Below are 23,885 nucleotides of genomic sequence, written 5' to 3'. Positions count from 1 at the left end.
GGTGCAACCCAGCTCCCAAAATTGGGCAGGCTGTGCACAGAGGCCCTGCAGGCCCAGTGGGGATCCTCCCGGCTAAGCTCCTCAAGTGACCTTCCTTCAGCAGCTGCCCGCCTGCACTGCAAGGTGGAATAGCACCCCCTAGCGTCCCCTACAGACCACATTTCAAAGTGATCACATTAGAACAACGTGAGTTTTTATTTTTTCTCCATTTCTGGGACTAAACTAAAGCCCACCACACCCCATGGTGAAGCTCGAGGGTGGTGCGGGGCTGCTCTGGCGTCTGTGAAGGCTTATGGTGTTGGGGGCGCCAGCTACGTCGGGACGCAGATCCAGGCCAGTTGGGTCTCCAGGCCTCAGGGCGGCAGCGGACCCCGGACAGCAGGCCGCTCTTTCTTTTTGTGTTGGAGTCCCAGGGCCCGGGCCACCAGCCGCCGGGCCACAGTCACATTTGTCTGTGGCCTCTCCTTCACCAGACGCAGGAGTTCTAGAAGGAAAGCCCCACGGTGGGGACCTAAACACAAGGTCGTGGCTGCCTCTCCCCCAGCAACACAGCAGCCGTACAATCCATCAGAGCCAGCCTCTCATGTGACACGTGTGGGGCCCCGGCCCAGCTGTGCCCATGGTGTGGCCGGATGCTCATGAGAGGGGGCCGACTTAGGGATCCTGGCCCCCCAGGGGATGCTGACCCAAACTTGTCGCCTCTCCATGCCCTTGTTTCTCTGTCTCTACAGTGAGGGGGCTGAGAGGTTCATCCTGCACACCTCCCTGCTTTTTAGGGTCCTTTGGGAGGGGTATCAAGTCAGGATGGAACACCCAGAGCTCACAGACCTACGGACAGGATATTTATTGTTCCCAGAAACCCTGGACCATGTTGGCTACATAACCACCCACGAGAGCACAGCCGGCCTCGGCAGGCCTCTTGCAGGTCCATTTTACTAGTTGCTACTTTGAAGTCACAGAAAACTCGTGTCTAAAATCTCCCACCATGGTTTCTGGAAGTAGAAGGGGAAAAGGAGGCGCTAACGGTTATCTGGTACCTTCTATGTGCCCTCAGGGCTCCAGGCAGGTATGCCAGGCTCTCATTCAATCCTTCAGACTGAAGAGTCTGCTTATTTTACAGAAGAAGAAACCAACTCACACACTGAGTGACTTCTTCAGTGTCACAGAGACTTCCTCAGTGTCACTGAGACCAACTGAAGTAACTGACAGAGCCATTTGGGGGTCCCGGAGTAGACCCCAAAGCCCAGGCCCTTCCCGGCCCTATGGGATACGGTTTCCAGGGCCCTCCAGAAGAAGGACCAAGCTTTTCCCTGTGCCCAGAAGAGGGTATGAGCAGGAGAGCCTCCCTGCACAGCAGCTGGCAGATGCCACGCCCCAAGGGAGACCCCTGCCCCAGACCCCCCTAGGCCTGCTAGGGAGGGGGAACACAGCCCCACTGGCTACTGCAGCCCAGGGCTCCCAAAGAGCAGAGAAGTCAAGAGGGAAGAATTAACAGAGGGGAAGACCCTGCCCAAACCAGACACACACACACGCACACACAGCCTCTCTATTCAGGGACATCCGCTTTCCTTACTTGGCCTCTGCAAGGCTTTGAGCTTTGACTGCTTGGTTCCCTGCGTGAGGGGCCGGATCTTGAGCACCGAGAACTCCCGGGTCAGGGCTTCAGCAGCTGTGGAAAGAAAGCAGGCGTGGAGCCACTCCCTCCTCCTCAGGACCCCGCGGCACACCCACCACCCCGAACCCATGCAGCCGTGTTGTGCACCTATTCAAAGCTCAGGGCAGGGCTGCTCCGACACCGCCCTGGATGGGCAAGAGACGACTGCCGCCTGCTTGCCTCGTCCCCCAGAGCCCCACAGGCCTGCACAGGGACACCTGCGCTCAGAGGACACTCCCACCCCAGGCTGGTCAGGGAGAGCACTGGTGAGGCTGTGATTCTGACATCAGAAGAGGCGGGCTCCCAGTTTCCAAAGCCCCAGGGCTAAACACAACCTCTCCCCCTTTCACCACTCAAGACCCTCCAGGGAACATGCGTTCACTGCCCTGAGTCATGCCTGGTGTTGCAGCACCCCGACTATTTACAGAGTATGGCAGAGCACAGCTGGGAGAGGCTTCAGGTCCAAGCTGCCCACTGTTCTACAGAAGAGGAAACTGAAGCAAGGGAACCTGCTCTCACCATAGTCTGTGGAGATCAGAACGCCATGGCCAACCCCAGCCACAGCTCATTCCCCTCTCGCAGCACAGGGCAGCCTCTTGGCCTCCCTCCCTGCCTTCCTTTCCACAATCTCCCTCTCTGGGGTTTGAGACCCCACCCTGCCCTGTTCCCTCCCTAAATGCTGCCCCCTCCCTCCTGAGGACTGGGCCCCAGCAGCAATGGCGCTCCCAGCCCCCAGGCTCGGGTTTTCAGAAGGCTGTTTCTGGGAAGACCAGTAAAGGGGGCGTGGCACGGGTAACTAAATTATACCAAATGTAAGCACGGTGGTGTGGCAAGGCAATGCAGGCAAGTGACTGAGGGAGACAGGAGCACTGGAGTCATGAGGCAGCGTGGTGCCCCGAGCTGTGACACTGAGAGGCTGTGTAACTTGGAGTGTACCCCTGACACTCTGGGACCCTTAAGTCTCTCCAGCTGTACAATGGAGGTAACCTGACCTACATCTTGAGGCTGAAGCGAAAATCGAGTAAGAATGTATCTACTTGAACCACATGAAATCTCCAGAATTCAAATGCTTTTGGCCGTTAAAGCAGCACTTTGCTGTGGTTTCATTTAACACAGGGACATCCGTTGGGCTTGGCTCGTGACCTTCCTCAGCAAAGGTCGCCTGAATCTGATGCCTTTTCATTGAAAGCACTAACACAACAGGAAGGGCTTCTTCATTAAGGCGCATTACTATGGGCCAGAGACCGCTCAGCTCCCCCTGGGTTTTAGGCTGGGAACAAAACCCCCAGAGCCCACTGGCTCAGCTGAGCCTGCGCCCAGGAGATGGTGGCCTCTACCCAGGGAACCAAGGGTCCTCCCTCTCAACAGGGATCCGAGCAAGGGCTGGGCCCACTGGGGGTGCCTTACCTGAGGCCAGGCAGGGAAAGATGCCGAGTGCGTGAGTATCGTCCACCCACTGAATCCTGAACCCCTTCTCTCTGTGCAGCGAGAGAGGAGACAGCACATTCAGCAAAGCAAGCAGTCAAACTCCTCTTCGAATCCCGCAGCCACACCCCCTCGCCTCCAGCCCGCAGATGCCACCAGCCCGAGGCAAGGTCCCATCTCTTCTGGGACGGAGACAACCATTTGCAGCAAATTTCCTCTGAAGCCCATATGGTCGGCTTCAGAAAGACAAATGTCACTCCTGTCAATGTCAGGCAGGTCACCAGTTTCTAGAACTAAAGAAGCCAGGACTCAAAGAGCTCATATGGCACGACACCAAGGAGGAAGAGACTCTTCACCAGGCCTGTCTCAGCCCAGCCAAGGCCATGGTGTCTGAGGCTGGGGAAGAAAGGGTTTCTGTGGTGGGGGAGGGGTATAGGACCTCAAACCAGCAGGGCCACCATGCTCCTGTCAGCTTTATTCCTATTGCTCAGGAAGGTGCCACCTACCCTGCAGCTTGTGAGAGGCCTAAGGCAGTGTGGCCCCACCCGGGCAGAGAAAGGCACAGGGGCCCCAGCCTGGCTGCACCATCAAGGTAGAAAACAGAAAAGCAGAACGTGTTGCCCCTAGCCACCCCTTCGGCTCTCCTGCTCAGGAGCAGAGCACAGCCGAAGGCTTTAGGAAGCAGAGTTAACAAGGGCCACGTGGAAAGGGGTTTCTTTTTGTTTTTATTTTTATTTTTTTTGAGAGGGAGTCTCGCACTGTCACCCGGGCTGAAGTGCAGTGGCACAATCTCGGCTCACTACAAGCTCCACCTCCCGGGTTCACACCATTCTCCTGCCTCAGCCTCCCGAGTAGCTGGGACTACAGGCGCCTGCCACCACGCCCAGCTAATTTTATTTTTTTGTATTTTTAGTAGAGACAGGCAGGGTTTCACCGTATTAGCCAGGTTGGTCTCGATCTCCTGACCTCATGATCCGCCCTCCTCAGCTTCCCAAAGTGCTGGGATTACAGGCGTGAGCCACTGTGCCCAGCCACAGAAAGGGGTTTCTAAAAGCCTAGGCAGAGCTGGGCACGGTGGCACATGCCTGTAGTCCCAGCTACTTGGGAGACCAAGGTGGGAGGATCACTTGAGCCCAGGAGGTTGAGGCTGCAGCAAGCTGTGATCGTACCACTGCACCCCTGCCTGGGCAAAAGAGCAAGATCCTGTCTCAAAAAAAAAGAGGAGAAAGAAAGCCTGAGCAGGAACAAAGAAGGGTAAGGGGAGAAGGCAAAATGAGAAAAAAAAGGAAAAGAAAAAAGAAGGAAAGACAGGAGGGTGGATCTAAAGGCATGTGGGGAAGCTGAGGAGGAGGGAAGTCGTCTCTCTCAATACAGCCTCTGGCCACCATTCCGACCTCCACTCTGCCCCAGCAGGCTGCTCAGTGCACCCTAGAAACAGTTCCCACATGGAGCTGGCCCGTAGCCTGCTGTAGACACACTGAGCAGCCGCTGGGAGGCAGCCAAGAGGAGAAGAGGAGGCTGCCATGTCCCTTGAGACTGAGGGAGGGCACATGGCATCCTGGCAGACGTGTGGCCATGCAGGGGGGCAGCCCAGGTCTAGGGCCTGCAGGGTGTGTCTACAACCAACAAATCAGTGCTCTCTTTCCCGAGGGACGGCCGGCAGGGAGAACTGCCCAGGAATACAGAGCCCAGGCAACACACCCACTTTCTGTCTCTCTTGCTGAAGCATTAGGCGCTGGGTGTGGGGCAGGCAAGCACCCCCAGCTACAGAGAAGTATCCTAGCTCCTCTCTGAAGGCAGCACCTCCCCAGCCAGCACTCACTGGAACTCAGAAAACGTTGCCAGCAGGTCCTCCGTCTTGAGCGCTGGTTCAAAGTCATAGATCTCTACCACGTGGGCAAGGTCCTTCTCTCCAGGCAGCTCCTCCACGAAGGAGGACGTGTCCAAGTGGATCTTCTCTATCTGAATCTCCTTCTTCGTCAGGTTGTCTGTGATCTAGGAGAGATCGGACCCTTAGCAAGGGGAGCTTGGACATGCAGAGCTCCCAAACCACTAGCCCACGCGCTGAGAGCTCTGCAGGGAGAAGGGGCCCACCTGGCAAAAGTCTGGGAAAGGCAGCAGCAGGCAGACTGGGCTGCAAGGTCAAGACGTCAAGACGCGTGGGTTTTACGGGAGGGCACTTACTTGTATGGAGTCCCCACTAAGTGACTGGCAATTACACACATAATGGTCCATAGAATCCTGAAAACTATATTCTAGAAAGCTGTTTTACAGATGGGGAAACTGAAGGCCCAAGAGTTAAGTAATTTTTCCCAAAGTGCAAAGTCAGTAAGAGGCAGAGCTGGGCAAGTCCAAGAACTTTCCCTCCCCTACTAGTGATGTGATATTTGGCAGGTCTGTGGTCTGCATTCTTCATGTATAAAATAGCCATAAAAGATGCCACCCTCCCAACTGAACCCACAGCCAGTCTCAGGGGCAGTCGCACGGTCCCAAGAAAACAAGATTTATAAGATAAAACTTCAGGCTAAAGAGTAATTTCCATGACTGGCATCCGTAACACAAGACGATGTACTTGCACACAGAGTCCATCTCCATGACCTAGTGAAGGCTGTATTATCAACTGGTTTTAGTTTCAGATGAGGAAACTGAGACTCAGCAAAACAAAATAACTTGCCCAGGGTCAAGCAGCTCCTACATGGCTGGGCTGGGACCCAAATCCACACCTCATCTCCTGAGTTGCCTAAGGAAACCCTGTCACCCAACACCCAGCCCTACCTCCCCTTGCACATCCCCTGCTCGCCACACCATAACCCTTGGTCCCCATCCACCCACGGCCACACCCACCTCACCTCCACCCTCCCTTTTTGGGCTCAAGAGCCTCATCACCTCCTGCAGCAGCTCACTGTAATCGTCCTCCGAGCAGCTGCTGGGGCCGTCCTCTTCCACCTCCTCTTCGTCCTCTTCCTCCTCTGCCACCAGCCTCTTCTCCAACAGACTCTCCTTCCCCTCTTCCAGGTCTAGCTGCAGGGTGGACCCAAACCGTGTGGCCATCTCCACCATGTCTCCCTTCCCTGACTGACTCTCAGGCCCCGGAGGCTCAGGGCCAACAGGGTCCAGCAGTGGCTCATTCTCACACCTTTGTCCTGGGCCCTTTAGGTCCTCTGTTCCCTGAGTCATCAGCACAGGGAGTCCCTGATCAGAGTTGGGGTCTCCAGCACCAACATCTCCAGGCTTTTCTGGGTCCCTGCCAGCTGGGGCCTCTCTCTTGAGCACCGAGGTAGAGGTCAGCCCCCATTCTTCCTGCCTGCGCAGCACCCGGGGCACATACAAAGGCTGGTCAGGCTTGCGTCCACGATACCACCGGCCAGCCCGGGCACCTCGGGGAACTGCAGCTGCTCCTTGGTTGGAGATGGGCCGAGGACCGTGGTACCTGCTGGGGCAGGAGGCAGGAGCGCGGCAGGGGCCAGAGAGGCCATCCGAACTGGGTACCCTGGAGCAGGAATGGGAGGAGGTAATCAGAGTGTGTAGGGGCCCAAAGGAAAATGATTTACTAGAGCCACTTGTCATTCAGGAGAGACATTCGGGTCAGCATTAGGCAAAAACCACAGCCAAAATGACCCTCGAAAATCCCTTAGGAAGGCATCACAGTGGAGGCCGTCACTTTTGAATGAGCCCAGAGCAACCAGCTTGCCCTCTAGTGCTGTGACCCAAATTAGAGATCAGTCCATCTTCAGTTACACACCAGGGGAGGTAAGCTCTTGCATTTAAGAAGTATGCTATCAGAAAAACATGTCACTTCAAACACTAGGATCACAGTCATTAAAAAAGTAAGATGCTCACTGTGAGACGCACATGGGAACAGAGGGGACCGAAGCCCAGCAGGTGCTTTTCTGGTCTCTGTGGGGCACAAGCTCACTGAGAGGAATGCTAGGGAGGTCCCCCCCACACACCCACTACTTAAACAGATCTCTCTCTCTCTCTTTTGGCCCAACCATATAGCTGATTTTGCCAAGTTAATTCCACAAACTGCATATCTGCTCCACTGTTGATGCAAAAGGCAGCCCTGGCTGAGCAGCTGCGGCTAGGAATGGCAGCAGCCGGGGGTCCCAGCCCTGGTTCCACCCAGCCCTGCCCTTCCAAAGGCTGACCAGCTAGCTGGCCACCCACACACCACCGCTGCAGGCACTTCAAGGTGGGAGGCTACACACCTGATGTCCTGGTGACAGATGACCGTCCTCCTCTTCCAGCCCTCCCCAACGGAGAAGCTGCTCAAGAGATCAAAATTCTCTGCTGTTCTATGGATCAGGTACCGGAGGCGACTGGAGAGTGGGGGGAAAAGAAGAACCCTGGGGAGGGAGGGGGAGAAGTGCTGAGCAGGTGTCCAGGGCCTGGCCCCTACCAGGTCCACTCCCAGGTTAATCGCGGATTAACACTGGGCTCCCTTCTGCCCCCCTGGGTCCCAGATGGACTGCAAAGGATCTGAGCACAGACAGAGGTGATCGCAGGGTCCCACAGGTCCCATCCCCAATCCCTGTGCCGGGCCCCATCAGTCTGGGGGTGATGCTCAGAATTACAAAGATGCAGCTAAAAGAGGCAGCTGGCGTTATAAAGACTAAAGGCCATGGTCAGAGCCAGCTGCCAGGCACCACCTGGGGGAGGGCACACAGGCGGCTCGGGAACCCTGCCCTTCCCAGCAAGGCGGCACCCTCGCCCCTCACATGAGCCTACTTTGACAGCTGCTTCTGCAGCAGAAAGCGGTCCAGTTCCTCCTGGATCCGGTGGACGAAGTCATTCTCGGCTGAGGAGAGGAAGACACCGTCCAAGCAGAGAAGGGCCAGGGTGACAGGTGGGAGAGCCTGTAAGAGAGACGGGCAGGGCCGGGAATCAGAGCACAGACCCCCGGATCACCCGCGACCCCGCAACGCCGGCACCGAAAGGGCCTTAGAAACCCTCTGGTCCAAGGCTCGGTGGCAGGGAAGTGATGCCAAGGACCCCCGGCAAGTCAGGGGTCAGGGAAGGGGTCTCCCGGCTCCTGCCCAAGGCTCTCGTCCCCGCCTGCGGTCGGATGCTGAGGGTGGCTCCACACCCTGCGCTGCGCTCCTTCCCGGGGCTCACGGGGGCCTGCTCCGCGCAGCCCAGCTGCTCCTTCCCACCCGGGAGCCCGGGGGTCGGGACGACCACCCCCCAGTGCTGCTGCACTCACCGCGGCCTCTCGGCGCGTCGCAGCCGCCCTCGGCGTCCCCAGGGGCCAGCGCGCCCGAGCGCCCTAGAGAGACCCGGGCCGCTGCAGAGACGCAGCGCCACCGCGCGGCCTGGGGGAGGTAACGCAGGAACGGGAGAGGGCGTGTTCTTGTCACCTATTGGGAGGGGGCGCACCTGCCACTAACACAAACCGCTTCTCCTAGAGTGACACGACTAGCTTTCATATTCATGGCAAAACCGAGACCCAGAAAAGTGAAATAACTTGCCTCAAGTTGCACAGATGGTACATTCCAGAGTCTTACTTTGAGCAAAGATAGGTCTGATTCCAAGATGGGCTCTTTTCTTTTTTTCCTCCATGTTGGCACAGTCTTGTAAGATCAATTAAGTTCAATAAACACTTTTGTTCAGCTACTATTAGAGGTTGGTGCAAAGTAATTGTGGTTTTGCTAGTAAGTAAAAAACCGCAATTACTTTTGCACCAGCCTAATAGCACTGTATGCTAGCTAACGGCGGTGCTAGGGTTTCCCATTCATTGTTCCCCTCCCCAGGGACCTAACAGAGGAATAAAGAGGAAGGAAGTTTCTGAGCACCAGATATTTCAGCACTGTTGCCCATCATTGCCCTTCCTTGTCCCGCATTGATGTAACCTGTAAAAAGGTCTAATTCACACCACAGTGGCACTGACAAGGCGTGCTAGCCTTGTGGGTTACTGGGTTGGGCAGCCACTATCACGGTGATTTGCAGCTCAGCAGCTTGTGCTACTCTGCTCCATCCAGAAATAATTCTAGCGTCCACCTTAAATGGGGCTTAAAATTCTTGCCATCAGACAGCCTGTGGGATGGATGATTATAATCTAGGAGACCAGGGTTGAAATCGTTCTGCTCCCTGAAAGTAATTAAAATGCAATCCCTTGGTCACTCTGAATCCGGAAGCACTGACCTAAGGGCACTTAAGACCTAGGTTTTGGTCAGGGGTGGGGCAGTCTGAGTGGGCTCTGACATAAAGCACAGGCGGGATGAGGGAGGGAGGGCTGTCCCTCAAAAAGCTGACTGGGAGAAGTGGCTTGGGGATGGAGAAATGGAGAAAAAATTAGATGCATTTTGCTGTCTCACAATTTTTTCCAAAGCATTTCTAAAAACAACAGTGGCATTATATTATATTACAAAACCTATCTTTCCAGATACCCAGCAAGAAGAATAAAAAATGACCTAGAATAAAGACAAAACCAAAGTGCAGAGAGAACTCAGGGAGCTGATTCATGAATTTCCTTTCTGGGCATGGTTGTGAGAGGAGTTTCAGGAGATCTGACAGGTCCCCAGTCCCTAGACTGGAGGGCATTCAACTCCCGGGGAAAAAGGATGAGCAGAGAGCACCCGTTTGGATTCTGGTTCCACCAGCCCTACCCACACTCCATGCTGGCTTAATGGAAGTGGCAGCAGGCCACACCATGGCATTGTTTTGTCTGCCCAGGGTCCCTGGACTAGGCAGCGTGAGGCTGAGAGGCAAGTCCACTTAGCACCACATGCTGTCTCTGAAAACAGAGGCCCAGCTTTTTCGACAAAGTGGCTGCACCTCCCCGACATGGAGGAACAAACCCAAAACCCAGGAAGCAAGCCATGTCCCTACCTCTTTAGAGCTGGGTCATGGTATTGAGGTGTTCAACAAATTCCGAGAGAGACTCAGTAGGGACAAGCTCCGGGGGAAGGCTGTCCAGGAATCTAGTTTCTACCAAACCCTCTTTAGGCAACTCAGAGGGTTAAACAGGAAAAAAGGTATCAGTGTCCAGGTCTCCATCGTGGGTGGATGTTATCTAGAGATTCCTAGATAAACAGGGAAGGGAGTCAAAGCACATCTACCCACACCTTTGAGGGCAAACAGCAGATAAGGTAGAATGGTCCCCACTCAAAGGTGAGTAAATGCAACAAAAGCAGCACAAAGGATGGGCAGAATTTCTACTGAAAGAAAGAAAAGAAAGAAAGAAAGGAGAGAAAGAAAGAAAAAGAGAAAGAAAGAAAGAGAAAAAAGAAAGAAAGAGAAAGAGAGAGAGAAAGCAAGAAAGCAGAGCAGGGAACAGATACAGGATAAGAATATTTCGGAAGACTCTCTTGAGAAAACAAGAAATTTCCAGTTAATAACTGCTTCACACTCTCAAGGAAGTCAAAGCCTGATTTCCATGTTCAATGGGTAAGCCATGAATTGAGATGAAGGAGAACTGTCAGAGCTATGGAAAGACGTGAAAGAGGCAATCATGTTCATCATCAAACCAGCAAAGCTAGAGTCAACAATGCTGAAAACAAATCAGTGATATGGAGTAAAGGCTTACAAAAATCAAGATAGTTACTACTTATTGACATAAAGCTTGCCAAACAAATTGCACTTTAGTGGGGCCGGACGCTGTGGCTCATGCCTGTAATCCCAGCACTTTGGGAGGCTGAGGCGGGCGGATCACGAGGTCAGGAGATCGAGACCATCCTGGCTAACACAGTGAAACCCCGTCTCTACTAAAAATACAAAAAATTAGCTGGGCATGGTGGCGGGCACCTGTAGTCCCAGCTACTCAGGAGGCTGGGGTAGGAGAATGGCGTGAACCCGGGATGCAGAGCTTACAGTGAGCCGAGATCACACCACTGCACTCCAGCTTGGGCGACAGAGCGAGACTCCATCTCAAACAAACAAACAACAAACAAAAAAAAAAACAAATTGCACTTTAATCTTTGTAGCAGCCCTCTCAGATGAAAATTGTTAACCTTATGGTATAGGGATAAACAGAGGTTTAGCCAAGGGAGACCCAGAGAGTTAGAACTCAAACCCAGATCTAGCCTGTCAACCCCCTGCTCTTGAACACTGCAAGGTGAAGACTCTCCAACTTTAGCATGTCATTAAAATTGTCTTTTTTTTTTTTTTTTTTTGAGACAGTCTCACTCTGTCACCCAGGCTGGAGTGCAGCGGCACAATCTTGGCTCACTGCAACCTCCCGGGTTCAAGCAATTCTCCTGCCTCAGCCTCCCGAGTAGCTGGGACTACATGCATGCACAACCACGCCTGGCTAAATTTTGTATTTTTAGTAGAGACGGGATTTCACTATGTTGGCCAGGCTGGTCTCGAACTCCTGGCCTCAGGTGATCTGCCCACCTCGACCTCCCAAAGTGCTGGGATTATAGGCATGAGCCACCGTGCCCAGCCTAGAATTGTCTTAATCCTGTGGCCAATAGCCAGGCACCAAAGTCAGGGGTTAAATAAATTAGATGTACCTTATCAGTGGGAGAAGCAGGCTGGGTGTGAGCTATAGAATTTTACCCAAAATGGGAGGTATGATTGAAAGATTATGAAAGGATTGAATCCAGGGCACATGGGGTTGCAAACGGCCTCAGCTGAGGGGATGAACCTGGAGTCCCCCGCTGCCATAGTGACCCTAAATGACAACCCAGCACACTCTCCTTGCCATGGGCAGGATCACCTTGGGCACCTGCAGCTCTGAAGTCTGTGTTTGAGTCTAACAACTCCTCACTCTAAGCAACCACAGCCTGCCTGAAAAGGTAATGAATACAGGCATTGAATTGTCCATGCAGTAACCTCAGCTTGTTTGAGAAGACAAATTGTTCTCTTCATGCTTAAGTGTCTTTCCATCCCAGGAAAGTTAGGTTTATGAATATCCAGTTTATGTTTGTTATTTGACATCATTGTAATGTTCACATGTGTTTGGCATATTAGTGAAATCTGTCTAATACATTAGGTAGTGATTCAATTTTAAAAGTAAAATGGATCTCAGGCTTACGGTTTTAAATGGGCAGATATAAAAAAATTTGATGAAGTTGTAAATACTATTATAATACTAAAGAGAACTAGATTTACAGTATTTTAAAATCAGTGAGGGTTGCTGAGTTTGGCACATAGGAAGGTCTTGATTCATAGCCGCTGGGTGATCCATTTAATGTGTTTTAAAAGGAAATCAAGACTTGGTAGAAGATGGAAAAAACATACTTTTTCCTATTCCTTCCACTAAATACAACTAAACTTCCTGGATATCATATGTAAAACAAGCATAAGAAGACTCTGAAAGGTGGAGAGAAGAAAGCAGGTCAGCTAGCGACCTCACGGCTCAAGGAATGACAAAGTGCTAAGTTTCCTGGGTTTTCTTTATGCCCTAAATCACCAGACTTGCAGCTTGAGGAAGCCAGAAACTCAACAATACCAATGGATACAGACTAAATAAACACAAGTAACCCTCCAAAAGCAAAATCCCAATAAAAACCCTCTTTATCCCTGTAGGAAATGGGTGAGGAAAGGGGCAGCCAAACAAGACAGAAAACACTGCAAAAATGACTGGTCTACCCCAGCCAGACAGCATCCCCAGCCACGTGAACATGGGCGAAGGGGAAGCCTAGGTTGTTGCCCTCACCAGGTTGTAATGAGCACCACAATCTGTCCACCAGGACGAGGTCAGAGAAGGCCAAGTAGCAGCTGGGATTTTCAATCCCTCCAGGCACTAATGAGCCTCGCCCCTTGCAACGTCGGTAGAGACCCCTAGAGAACCTGGACTTCCACCCCTTACCCGGCAATAACAAAACTCCCTTCCCACTCCACCTTGAGGTGGCATTAGAGGAGGTCTAGCTGACAGTAGGGCTTTTACCACCACCTAGTAATCAAGAGGCCACCTTACCTTCTTGATGTTAGTGCAGGCCACATGAGGAAAAATGACAAGGCACTTCTACCCCTCCCAGATAGGAAGGTATCTGTGGAGGTCTAGTGGGGACCCAGAACTCCCACTCCCACCCAGCAGTAATGAGGAACCCCCATTCAGGTGTTAAAGGAAGCTGCATGGAGAACCTAGACTTTAAATCCCACCTGACAGTAACAAGGCTTGCCCCCCATTCCTCTGCTTGGGTAGTGTCGGAGAAAGACAGCTGAAACAGAAGGTACAAGTAAGATCCAGCATCTCATAACACCTAAGATGTCCAGCATTCAACTAAAAATAACTATGATACCAAGAACTAGAAAGATCTCGGACTCAATAAAACAGACAATCAATAGATACTAGCTAGCACTGAGATGACAGAAATGTTAAATTATCTTACAAAGATTTTAAAGCAGCCACAATAAAAATGCTTCGACAAGCAATTATGACCACCCTTGAAACAAATGTAAAAATAGTTTCAGCAAAGACCTGAAAGATACAAAGAGCTAAAAAGAAATTTTAGAATTGAAAAATGCAATCACAAATAAAAAGCTCGGTAGCAAAATGGAAGTGGAAAAGAAAAGAAATAGTGTATTAGTCTGTTCTTATGCTGCTAATAAAGACATACCCAAGACTGGGTAATTCATAAAGAAAAAAAGGTTTAATGGACTCACAGTTCCACATGGCTGGGGAGGCCCCACAATCATGGTAGAAAACAAAGGAGGAGCAAAGCATGTCTTACATGGTGGCAGGCAAGACAGCAAGTGCAGGGGAACTCCCATTTATAAAACCATCAGCTCTCAGGAGACTTATTCACTATTACGAGAACAGCATGGGAAAGACCCACTCCCATGATTCAATTACCTCCTACCGGGTCCCTCCCATGACACTTGGGAATTATGAGAGCAACAATTCAAGATGAGATTTGGGTGGGGACACAGCCAAACCATATGAAACAGTGAACTGGGAAATAGAACAATAGAAATCACCAGTCAGAACAACAGAGAGAAAATAGACTGAAAACAAAAATGAACAGAGCCTAAGGGACCCACGGGACTATAACAAAAAAGATTTAACATTCTTGTGATTGGTCACCCCAAAAGAAAGGAGAAAGAGGGTGAGGTTAATAAAGTACTCAGAGAAACAATGGCTGAAAACTTTCCAAATTTGGAAAATAAACCAACAGATTTAGAAAGCTATGTGAACCTGAAACAGTACAAAACCAAAGAAATCCATGCCAAGATGTAGCATTATTAAATTTCTGAAAATTAATGGCAAAAGAAAAAAAATTGAAAGAAGCCAGAAAAAAAAAACAAAACAAAAACCTACCTTACTTCACCTATGAGGAAAAGCTATTTGAATGACTGCCGATTTCTCATCAGAAACCAGAAGAACAAAAGAAACGGTATAAGATTTTGAAAGTGCCAAATGAAAACAACTGCTAACCCAGAATCCTATATCCCATGAAAATTTGCTTCAGCAATGAAGAGAAAATCAAGGTATTCTCAGATGAAGGAAAACTAAGAGAATTTGTTGGCAGGAGACCTATCGTAAAAGAATGGCTAAAAGAAGTTCTCTAAACAGAAACAGTTTTTTAAAATATTTGAATATCAGGAAGGAAGAAGGAAGAAAGAACAAAGTAGGCAAAACTATGGCTAATTATAATAGACTTTTTTCTCTTCTTAATCTTCTACATTATGTTTGCTAGTTAAAAAATATAACTTTAATGTGGTTCTAAATGTATGTCAAGAAAATATTTAAGACAATTATAAATGGAAGGTAAAAGGATGTAAAGGGAGGTAAGCTTTCTGGACTTCACTCAAACTGGTAAAATGACAACACCAAAAGATTGTGATAAGTCATGTAATACCTAGAGCAACCACTTAAAAAGGATATAAATAGATATATTTTTGAAAGTAATAGACAAATCAAAGCAAAAAAAAAAACAACAAAGAAAAAAAGAAAAATCAAAGCAAAATTCTAAAAGAAATTTTCAAGTAACCCACAGGAAGACGTGAAAACAGAAAATTGAAAAACACAACAAGCAGAAAATAGCAGACTTATACTCTAACATATCAATAATTACATAAAATGTAAACGTTCCAAATATACCAATTAAAAGACAGAGGTTGGAACAGTCGTGTAAAAAGACAAAATGTAAGTATATGTTATCTGCAAGAAGCTCATTTCAAATACAATATAGGCAGGTTGAAATTTTAAAAATGCAAAAAGATCTATCCTGCAAATATTAATTAAAGAAAAGCAGGAGAGGCCATATTAATATCAGATAAGGTAGACTTAGAAACACAGAAAATTACAAGACACAGAGAGGGACATTATACAATGATAAAAGAGTCTATTTACCAAGAAAACAGCAGTCCTAAATATATAAGCATCAAACTGAACTGCAAAGTATGTAAAGCCAAAACTCAGAGAATTCAAAGGAGAAGTAAATAAATCTATAATTACAGTTAAAGACTTTCTCAACAATTGACAGGACAACTAGACAGAAAACAATCAACAAAGATATAGAAGAAATCAATAATACCATTAATAAACAGGATCTAATCAACATGTATAGAACATTCCAGCCAACAACAGCAGAATACACATTCTTTTCAAGTGCGTATGTAACATACTCCAAGGTAGATAATATCCTGGACCATAAAGCAAACTTCAACAAATTTAAAAGAACTGAAATTATACAGTGTGCTCTCTGATCACAATAGAGTCAAACTAGCGATAAATAACAGAAAGGTAGCTAGAATGTTCCCAAACACTTGGAAACTAAACAACATACTTCTAAACAATCCATCAGTCGAAGAGAAAATCCTGAGGAAAATAAGAAAATTCACCGAATAAAATGAAAATGAAAATAGACCTTATCAAAATTTGTGGGGCACAGGTAAACAGTGCTAAGATGAAAATTTGTAGTATAAATATATATATTAGGAAAAAAAGAAAAGTCTCAAATCAAAAGAAAAAGATCAAAATAAACCTAAAGAAACGAGAAGGAAGAAAATGTTAAAAAGAGCAGAAATCAATGAAATTGAAACACAAAAGCAGTAGAAAAAAATCAACAACAAAAGCTGGTTCTTTGAAAAGATCAGTAACATTAATAAACCTCTAATAAAACTGACATAAAAAAAGAGAGAAGACAGGGATTACAAATATCAGAACTGAAGCAGGGGATATCATTACAGACCTTGCAGACAGCAAAAGTCTGATAAGGAACTTTACATACATTCATTTGACAACTTGGTGAAAATATCCAATCCTAGAGTGTTACTTAGTCATTCCATTTATATAAACTTTTTGAAAAGACAAAATTTTGGAAATGGAGAATAGATTAGAGTTTGCAAGGGTCAGGAACAGGGAGTAGTGAGTGGCAGGGTGTGTTGGGGAGATTGACAGAGTAAGATTAGTAAATTGCACTGATGTCAATATCTTGGTTGTGATATTGTACTACAGCTTACGAGATGTTGCCATTGGGGGAAACTGGGTAAAAGGTACATGGGATCTCTCTGTATATTTCTCACAATTGCATGGGACTCTAAGTTTCTCAATAAAAATTTCAATGGAAAAAGATCAAATATATCAAATTTATAAATACAGTTGAAATGTTTAATAATAAAACTGGGACCAAATGTTTAAGTGAAATTTGTTCTGTCACCTTAAGTTTGTCAAAGTTGTTCTCATTTTATAAAAAAATTAGATATATAAATAAAATTATAATATTTATAAATTAAAATTTGAAACAGAGTAAAAACTAGGTATTTAAATTTGTTATTTTTATAAACTAATATAACTTAAAATCTGAGTAACTAAAGTCTTTTGTGAACAAAAGCCACTCTCAGACATGAAAAGCTCCACATAGAGGCCAGGCTCAGTGGCTCAGGCCTGTAATCCCAGCATCTTGGGAGGCCAAGGCAGGCGGATCACGAGGTCAGGAGATCAAGACCATCCTGGCTAACACGGTGAAACCATGTCTCTACTAAAAATACAAACAAATTAGCCGGGCGTGGTGGCGGGTGCCTGCAGTCCCAGCTACTTGGGAGGCTGAGGCAGGAGAATGGCGTGAACCTGGGAGGTGGAGCTTGCAGTGAGCCAAGATCGCGCCACTGCACTCCAGCCTGGGCGACAGAGTGAGACTCCGTCTCAAAAAAAACAAGAGAAAAAGAAAAAGAAAAACTCCACATAGAAAATTACATGGAATTCAAAGAAAAGGCCAAAGGGATTAAAGCAGTTAGACAAAAACATAAATACAAGGGCATACACTGGAGATTTAACACATGGACAATTAGTATACCTGAGGAAAAAAACAAAATTACAGGAAAAAGAAATTAAATGCAGGCTGAGCACGATGGCTCATACCTGTAATCTCAGCACTTTGAGAGGCCAAGGCAGGAGGATCACTTGAGCCTAGGAGTTCAATACCAGCCCTGACAACAGAGTGACTCCCGTCTCTGCCAAAAATTTAAAAAATTAGCCAGGCATGGCCGGGCACGGTGGCTCACGTCTGTAATCCCAGCACTTTGGGAGGCCGAGCCGGGCAGATCACGAGGTCAGGAGATCGAGACCATCCTGGCTAACACGGTGAAACCCCATCTCTACTAAAAATACAAAAAAATTAGCTGGGCATGGTGGCGGGCACCTGTAGTCCCAGCTACTCGGGAGGCTGAGGCAGGAGAATGGCATGAACCCAGGAGGCCGAGCTTGCAGTGAGCCTAGATCACCACTGCACTCCAGCCTGGGCAATACAGCAAGACTCTGTCAAAAAAAAAAAAAAATTAGCTAGGCATGGTGGCGCATGCCTATAGTCTCAGCTACTTGGGAGGCTGAGGTGGGAAGATCGTTTTTGCCTGGGAGGTTGAGGCTGCAGTGAGCTATGGTTGTGCCACTGTACTCCAGCTTAGGTGACAGAGTGAGACCCTGTGTCTCACACAGACACAGACAGACACAGACACACACACACACACACAATGTTAAATACAACAATATTTTATTAAAACAAAAGAAAATGTGAATCTACAGATTAAAATTGTGTTCTAGAAAATAAATATATAAATAAAAGGTTGATCCAGATTATGGTAAAAATATTTTCTCTGAGAATTAAAAAAATGAATTTTGATTTAGGCAAAATTCAAAGGAAAAAAATTAAGTGGCTGATAGATTTTCCTAGCAACTCATCTGCCAGAAAGCAATGGAACAATATCTGTAGAATTTTAGATGGAAAATGTTAAGACTGGAAAATTCTATAAACTGTGATGGCAATAGAAAGATATTCTCAAACCTGCAGTCACATTCTGCCAAGAGAAATGGAGTGATGCTGGCCTGTCAGGTGGGGATGCCAGGCCATACTGGCAGACACTGTGTAGGGACAGCCTGCCACGTGTACTGCACAGCTTTACTCAAAAGACATCTTGCAAAATCCACAGATAACTTTTTTTTTTTCCTCTAGTGACCTCTTCAATCTCTTCCAGAACAGATCACCCAGACTAGCCTCTTTGATAGCCTCCAGCTAATCATTAGAAAAATCACCCTGCCTAGGCTGGCACCTTTTTCTTCTGTCTTTATAAATCCTCCCACTGGTTGGTTTGTTTATTTATTTATTTAGGTCTTTGTCCCTTGGTAAGAATCTAATGTCTGTCTCCTTGGTGTGCTTGTGAATTAGTTACCCAGCTCATGAAATATTTCTGAGTTATGCTTTGAGATTCACGGTCCTTCCTGGAAAGTCACTGGAAGACATGGTCCCCACAACCAAGAGATGAATTCAAATAAATGACTCACAAGCTGGGATGACCTGGGAGAAGAGACCTTGTGCTAAATAATTCATTTACTTAAAACACTCAATTAACTTAAATAATCAGAGCAACAAAATGGTACACAAATATTATAAATCTTGAAAGGAGGACTATAGAATGTAAAAACAAAAGCAATTTCTTTATCGCCATCAACTGGGACAGGAACCCCAGAGTACATTCCAAAATATGGTGGGGAGGAGAAGAGGCGTCTAACTATGGCAAAGTCAGTAAATGCTATGTTTTCCAAATAATTGCCAGAAGTTAGGGAAGTTGGTTAAGAAAGAAACGCTGCCCATATAGAAAAATATAACTGGGGAGGGAGAGGAAGCCAGAAAAAAAAAAAAAAAGTAACACCAAAGTGTTTCAAGCAAACCAGACGTGGGATAATTCAATTATATTACAAACATTAAAATGGATTAAAAAGAGGCCGGGCGTGGTGGCTCATGCCTGTAATCCCAGCACTTTGGGAGGCCAAGGCGGGCGGATCACTTGCGGTCAGGAGTTCAAGACCAGCCTGGCCAACATGGCAAAACCCTGGGTGTGGTGGCTCACGTCTGTAATCCCGCTACTGGGGAGACTGAGGCATGAGAATCACTTGAACCCCCAAGAGACAGAGTTTGCAGTGAGCCGAGATTGCGCCACTGCACACTCCACCCTGGGTGACAGAGAGAATGTTTCAAAAAGCGAAACATTATTATATGTTCTTTACCCAACTCACAGTTAGAACAACTCTATGCAAATTCATTTAAGGATCTAAATAAAATGATCAAAACACCACACACGGCTAAATGGAGAAGCACAGAGGAACCATATTCACTTCAGGACAAGTCAAGGCTATGTACCCATGCCTCTAGTGTTTACCTTTTTTTAAAGAGGTACTAGCAAAAGCAAATTGACAAAAAGACATAAAAACTGGAAAGTTTAGACATTTGAGGTGATCAACTTCTCATTGTTTGCAGAATATTTGTGTTTTTGGTGGTTTTTGTGTTTGTTTGTTGTTTGTTTTTGAGACAAAGTCTCCCTCTGTCACCCAGCCTGGAGTGCAGTGACATGATCGTAGCTCACTGTAACCTGGACTCCTGGGCTCAAGCCATCCTCCTGCCTCCGGTAACTGGAACTACAGATGCACACCACCACACCCGACTAATTTTTGTATTTTTTGTAGAGACGGGGGTCTCACTATGTTGCCCAAGCTGGTCTTGAACTCCTGGCTCAAGCCATCCTCCCACCTCAGCCTCCCAAAGTGCCGGTATTACAGGCATGAGACACCACACCCGACCTTTGATTTTTTTTTGTTTAACCTAAAAAATCCAAGAAAATCAACTAAGAAACTCTTATAAGCCACAGCTGTTTCCAGAAGTGAAGACCATTCTGGAGCCAAGGAGTGGGAGTGATAAAAGGGCAGAGAAAGGCAGAGATGGTGGAGAAAGGGCCAAAACTAGAGAGGGAAAGTGGGAGAGAGGGGAGGGTGCGGAGGTGCAGGGGCTGGTGGGAGAGGGGAATGAGTCATCTTCCCTAGTTCTTGCTCTACCTGATTAGCCTGTGTGTGTGCCATGCCAGCCAGGAGAGTCCCCGCCACACCCCCCAAATCTCTGACACTTTTGTTGTCCCTCAGTTCCCAGGAGACCTCAACCTCTCCAGAGTTCTAGCCTCTTCTTAAAGGGCAGAGTCATGGGAACTCAGATGGAGTGAGGGGATCTCCTGTGAAGGTCTCCTTACAATGAAATGACTTTGCAGAAATTTGGACACCACCTCCAAATGCAGATTTACGGCCCGGCGTGGTGGCTCATGCCTGTAATACCAACACTTTGGGAGGCCAAGGCAGGGATATAACCTGAGGTCAGGAATTCGAGAGCAGCCTGGCCAACACGGTGAAACCCTGTCTCCACTAAAAATACAAATTAGCCGGGCGTGTTGGTGGGTGCCCGTAATCCCAGCTACTCAGGAGGCTGATGCAGGAGAATTGCTTGAACCCAGGAGGCAGAGGTTGCAGTGAGCCGAGATCGTGCCACTGCCCTCCAGCCTGGGTGACAGAGTGGGACTCCGTCTCAAAAAGTAAAATAAAATAATTTTTTTAAAAATCCAGATTTATTTTCCCTAGCTCAAAAGCCAACCTCACATCGAGCCTGTCTGTGGCCACATTGGGGCCCAAGGGGATGGAGGAAAAATAGATACTAAAAACGAATATTAAGCCTTTGTAACGGCATAAGAAGTACCTATGTTTAAAAGTTTAAAGGTTATGAAAAAAAAATGAAACAAAATTGATCTCATTTACTAAACAAAAGGCAATAGAGGCTGGGCACAGTGTCTCATACCTGTAATCCCAGAACTTTGGGAGTCGGAGGCAGGCAGATCACTTGAGGCCAGGAGTTCAAGACCAGCCTGGCCAACATGGTGAAACCCCATGTTTACTAAGAATACAAAAATTAGCCAGGTGTGGTGGTAGGCATGGCATCTGTAATCCCAGCTACTCAGAGGCTGAGGCAGGAGAATCGCATGAACCCGGGAGGCGGAGGTTGCAGTGAGCTGAGATTGAGCCACTGCACTCCAGCCTGGGTGACAGAGCCAGGCTCCGTTTCAAGAAAAAAAAAAAAGACAATAGAAAAGACAGTGAAGGAAAATATACTGAAATGTGGGCAGTGGTTGTCTCTGAGTGCTATGATGATCGGTTGTTTCCTCTTTAGACTCCTGCTCTTTTCACATAAAATTGTCTGTAATGTATGTATCCAAATGTATATCTCTATAGTGCATGTATAATATAGGCATGTGATTTTCATAAGCTGCAGGATATACCTATTTTTTATTCTTCCCAAATCATTCAAAGTAGCACTACTTGCAAATTTGGCAAAATTTTGAAAATTTATTAACTCAGCAAACACTTCTTTTTTTTTTTTTTTTGAGACGGAGTCTCGCTCTGTCACCCAGGCTGGAGTGCAGTGCTGCGATCTTGGCTCACTGCAAGCTCCGCCTCCTGGGTTCGCGCCATTCTCCTGCCTCAGCCTCTCGAGTAGCTGGGACTACAGGCGCCTGCCACCACACTCAGCTGGTTTTTTTGTATTTTTAGTACAGACATGGTTTCACCGTGTTAGCCAGGATGGTCTCGATCTCCTGACCTCGTGATCCACCCACCTTGGCCTCCCAAAGTGCTGGGATTACAGGTGTGAGCCACCGCGGACGGCCTAACTCAGCAAACATTTTTTAAAGTGACCCTCCCTTAATTGCAAAGTGCACTGATTTCCACCCTCCCCAGCGCAGTCCCATTGGGCAGGACATGACGTCACTAAAGTCACTAGGGCAGTGTCCGCCCAGCCCAGGTCCTGGGGAGGGCTAGGATTAGCATCCTCATTAATTGGGCTTCTACTGTGCACCTGGCACTTTACATCGATTACCCCATAGAATCCCCATGGAAATCCCTCAAAGTAGGTGTTATTACCCTAGTTTACAGACATAAAAATTGGGTCCCAATATTAATGTCCTACTAAACAGCAACGCTGTGCTTCCAACCGACGTGAACATCCCAAAGCTTGTGCTCAATTCCAGTGATTTCCAACAGTTACTAGCTGTGGAATCCTCTGCTCAAATATTACCCTAGTGAATGAGCTTGCCAGGGATGCCATACCAAAGTGCACAGGCTGGGTGGCTTAAACAACAGAAATCTATTTTCTCACCGTTCTAGAGACTGGAAGTCCACGATCAAGATGTCCTCTGAGGCCTGTCTCCTCAGCTGGCAGATGGCTGCCCACTTGCTGCCTCTTCGCATGGTGGTCCTTCTGTGCACCGTGCACCCCTGGAGTCTCTCTGTATCCAAATTTCCTTTTTTTTTTTTTTTTTTTTTTTTTTTTTTTTTTTGAGACAGTCTTGCTCTGTCGCCCAGGCTAAAGTGCAATGGCGCGATCTCAGCTCACTGCAACCTCTGCCTCCTGGGCTCAAGCAATTCTCGTGCCTCAGCCTCCTGAGCAGCTGGGATTACAGGCATGCACCATGTCCGGTTATTTTTTTTTTTTTTTCACCCGAGACAGAGTCTCGCTGTCAGCCAGGCTGGAGTGCAGTGGCACGATCTCGGCTTACTGCAACCTCCACCTCTCGGTTTCAAGCGATTCTCCTGCCTCAGCCTCCCGGGCTCCCGAGTAGCTGGGACTACAGGCACATGCCACCACACTCAGCTAATTTTTTTGTGTGTATTTTTAGTAGAGATAGGATTTCACCATGTTAGCCAGGATGGTGTCGATTTCCTGACCTTGTGATCCACCTGCCTCGGCCTCCCAAAGTGCTGGGATTACAGGCTTGAGTCACCGCGCTGGGCCAATTTTTTTGTATTTTCAGTAGAGACGGGGAATGTTGGCCAGGCTGGTCTCGAATTCCTGGCCTCAAGGGATCTGCCCGCCTTAGCTCCCAAAGTGCTGGGATTACAGGTGTGAGCCACCATGCCGGATCCCCAAATTTCCTCTTCTTATATGGACACCAGTCTTATTGGATTAGGGCCCACCCTAATGTGTCCGGAATTGGTGGGTTCTTGGTCTCACTGACTTCAAGAATGAAGCCGCGGACCCTCCAGGTGAGTCTTACAGCTCTTAAGGTGGCGCGTCTGGAGTTTGTTTCTTCTGATATTCAGAAGCGTTCGGAGTTTCTTCCTTCTGGTGGGTTCGTTTTCTCGTTGGCTCAGGAGTGAAGCTGCAGACCTTCGCGCTGAGTTTTATAGCTCATAAGAGCAGCGTGGACCCAAAGAGTGAGCAGCAGCAAAATTTATTGCAAAGAGCGAAAGAACAAAACGCCCACAGGGCAGAAACGGACCCGAGCCAGTTGCTACTGCAGGCTCGGGCAGCCTGCTTTTATTCTCTTATCTGGCCCTACCCACATCCTGCTGATTGGTAGAGCCAAGAGGTCCGTTTTGACAGGGCGCTGATTGGTGCATTTACAATCCCTGAGCTAGATACAAAGGTTCTCCAAGGCCCCACCAGAGCAGCTAGATACAGAGTGTTGATTGGTGCGCTCACAAACCTTGAGCTAAACACAGGGTGCTGATTGGTGTGTTTACAATCCCTGAGCTAGACATAAATCTTCTCCACGTCCCCACCAGACTCAGGAGCCCAGCTGGCTTCACTTAGTGGATCCCGCATTGGGGCTG

The 23,885-nt window shown here is 48.0% G+C and overlaps 1 protein-coding gene across 2 annotated transcripts; it reads right to left on the bottom strand.

Moving 5' to 3' along the window:
* Positions 1 to 171: 171 nt before the first annotated feature.
* Positions 172 to 23,564, bottom strand: R3HCC1 (R3H domain and coiled-coil containing 1). Of its 2 annotated transcripts, XM_063816960.1 has the most exons (11): positions 20,292 to 20,364; positions 9,908 to 10,101; positions 8,548 to 8,649; positions 8,283 to 8,436; positions 7,808 to 7,935; positions 7,288 to 7,425; positions 5,966 to 6,569; positions 4,902 to 5,074; positions 3,062 to 3,132; positions 1,574 to 1,669; positions 172 to 484 (listed from the first exon to the last, which is right to left on the bottom strand). In XM_063816960.1, exons 7-11 carry the CDS (start codon positions 6,254 to 6,256, stop codon positions 354 to 356), a joined length of 762 nt encoding a protein of 253 aa, XP_063673030.1. In that variant the 5' UTR covers positions 6,257 to 6,569; positions 7,288 to 7,425; positions 7,808 to 7,935; positions 8,283 to 8,436; positions 8,548 to 8,649; positions 9,908 to 10,101; positions 20,292 to 20,364; the 3' UTR covers positions 172 to 353. The 2 variants fall into 2 exon arrangements, with proteins under 2 accessions (XP_063673030.1, XP_063673031.1); XM_063816961.1 differs by lacking the exons at positions 8,283 to 8,436; positions 8,548 to 8,649; positions 9,908 to 10,101; positions 20,292 to 20,364 and adding an exon at positions 22,429 to 23,564.
* Positions 23,565 to 23,885: the final 321 nt, after the last annotated feature.

The sequence above is a fragment of the Pan troglodytes genome, chromosome 7 (genome assembly GCF_028858775.2).
Source record: "Pan troglodytes isolate AG18354 chromosome 7, NHGRI_mPanTro3-v2.0_pri, whole genome shotgun sequence".
Taxonomy (NCBI): Eukaryota; Metazoa; Chordata; class Mammalia; order Primates; family Hominidae; genus Pan; species Pan troglodytes.
The sequence above is the reverse complement of the archived record's forward strand: the minus strand, read 5'-3'. Positions and strand labels throughout refer to the sequence as shown.

Bases quoted from the DNA above. Each gene is read 5' to 3' on its own strand.
- R3HCC1 (XM_063816961.1), bottom strand. From the start codon at position 6,256: ATGACTCAGGGAACAGAGGACCTAAAGGGCCCAGGACAAAGGTGTGAG. The intron at 5,075-5,965 runs GTGATGAGGCTC...GATCTCTCCTAG, and splicing joins ACAGTGAGCTGCTGCAGGAG to ATCACAGACAACCTGACGAA. The intron at 485-1,573 runs GTAAGGAAAGCG...CTTTCCTTCTAG, and splicing joins CAAAGCCTTGCAGAGGCCAA to AACTCCTGCGTCTGGTGAAG.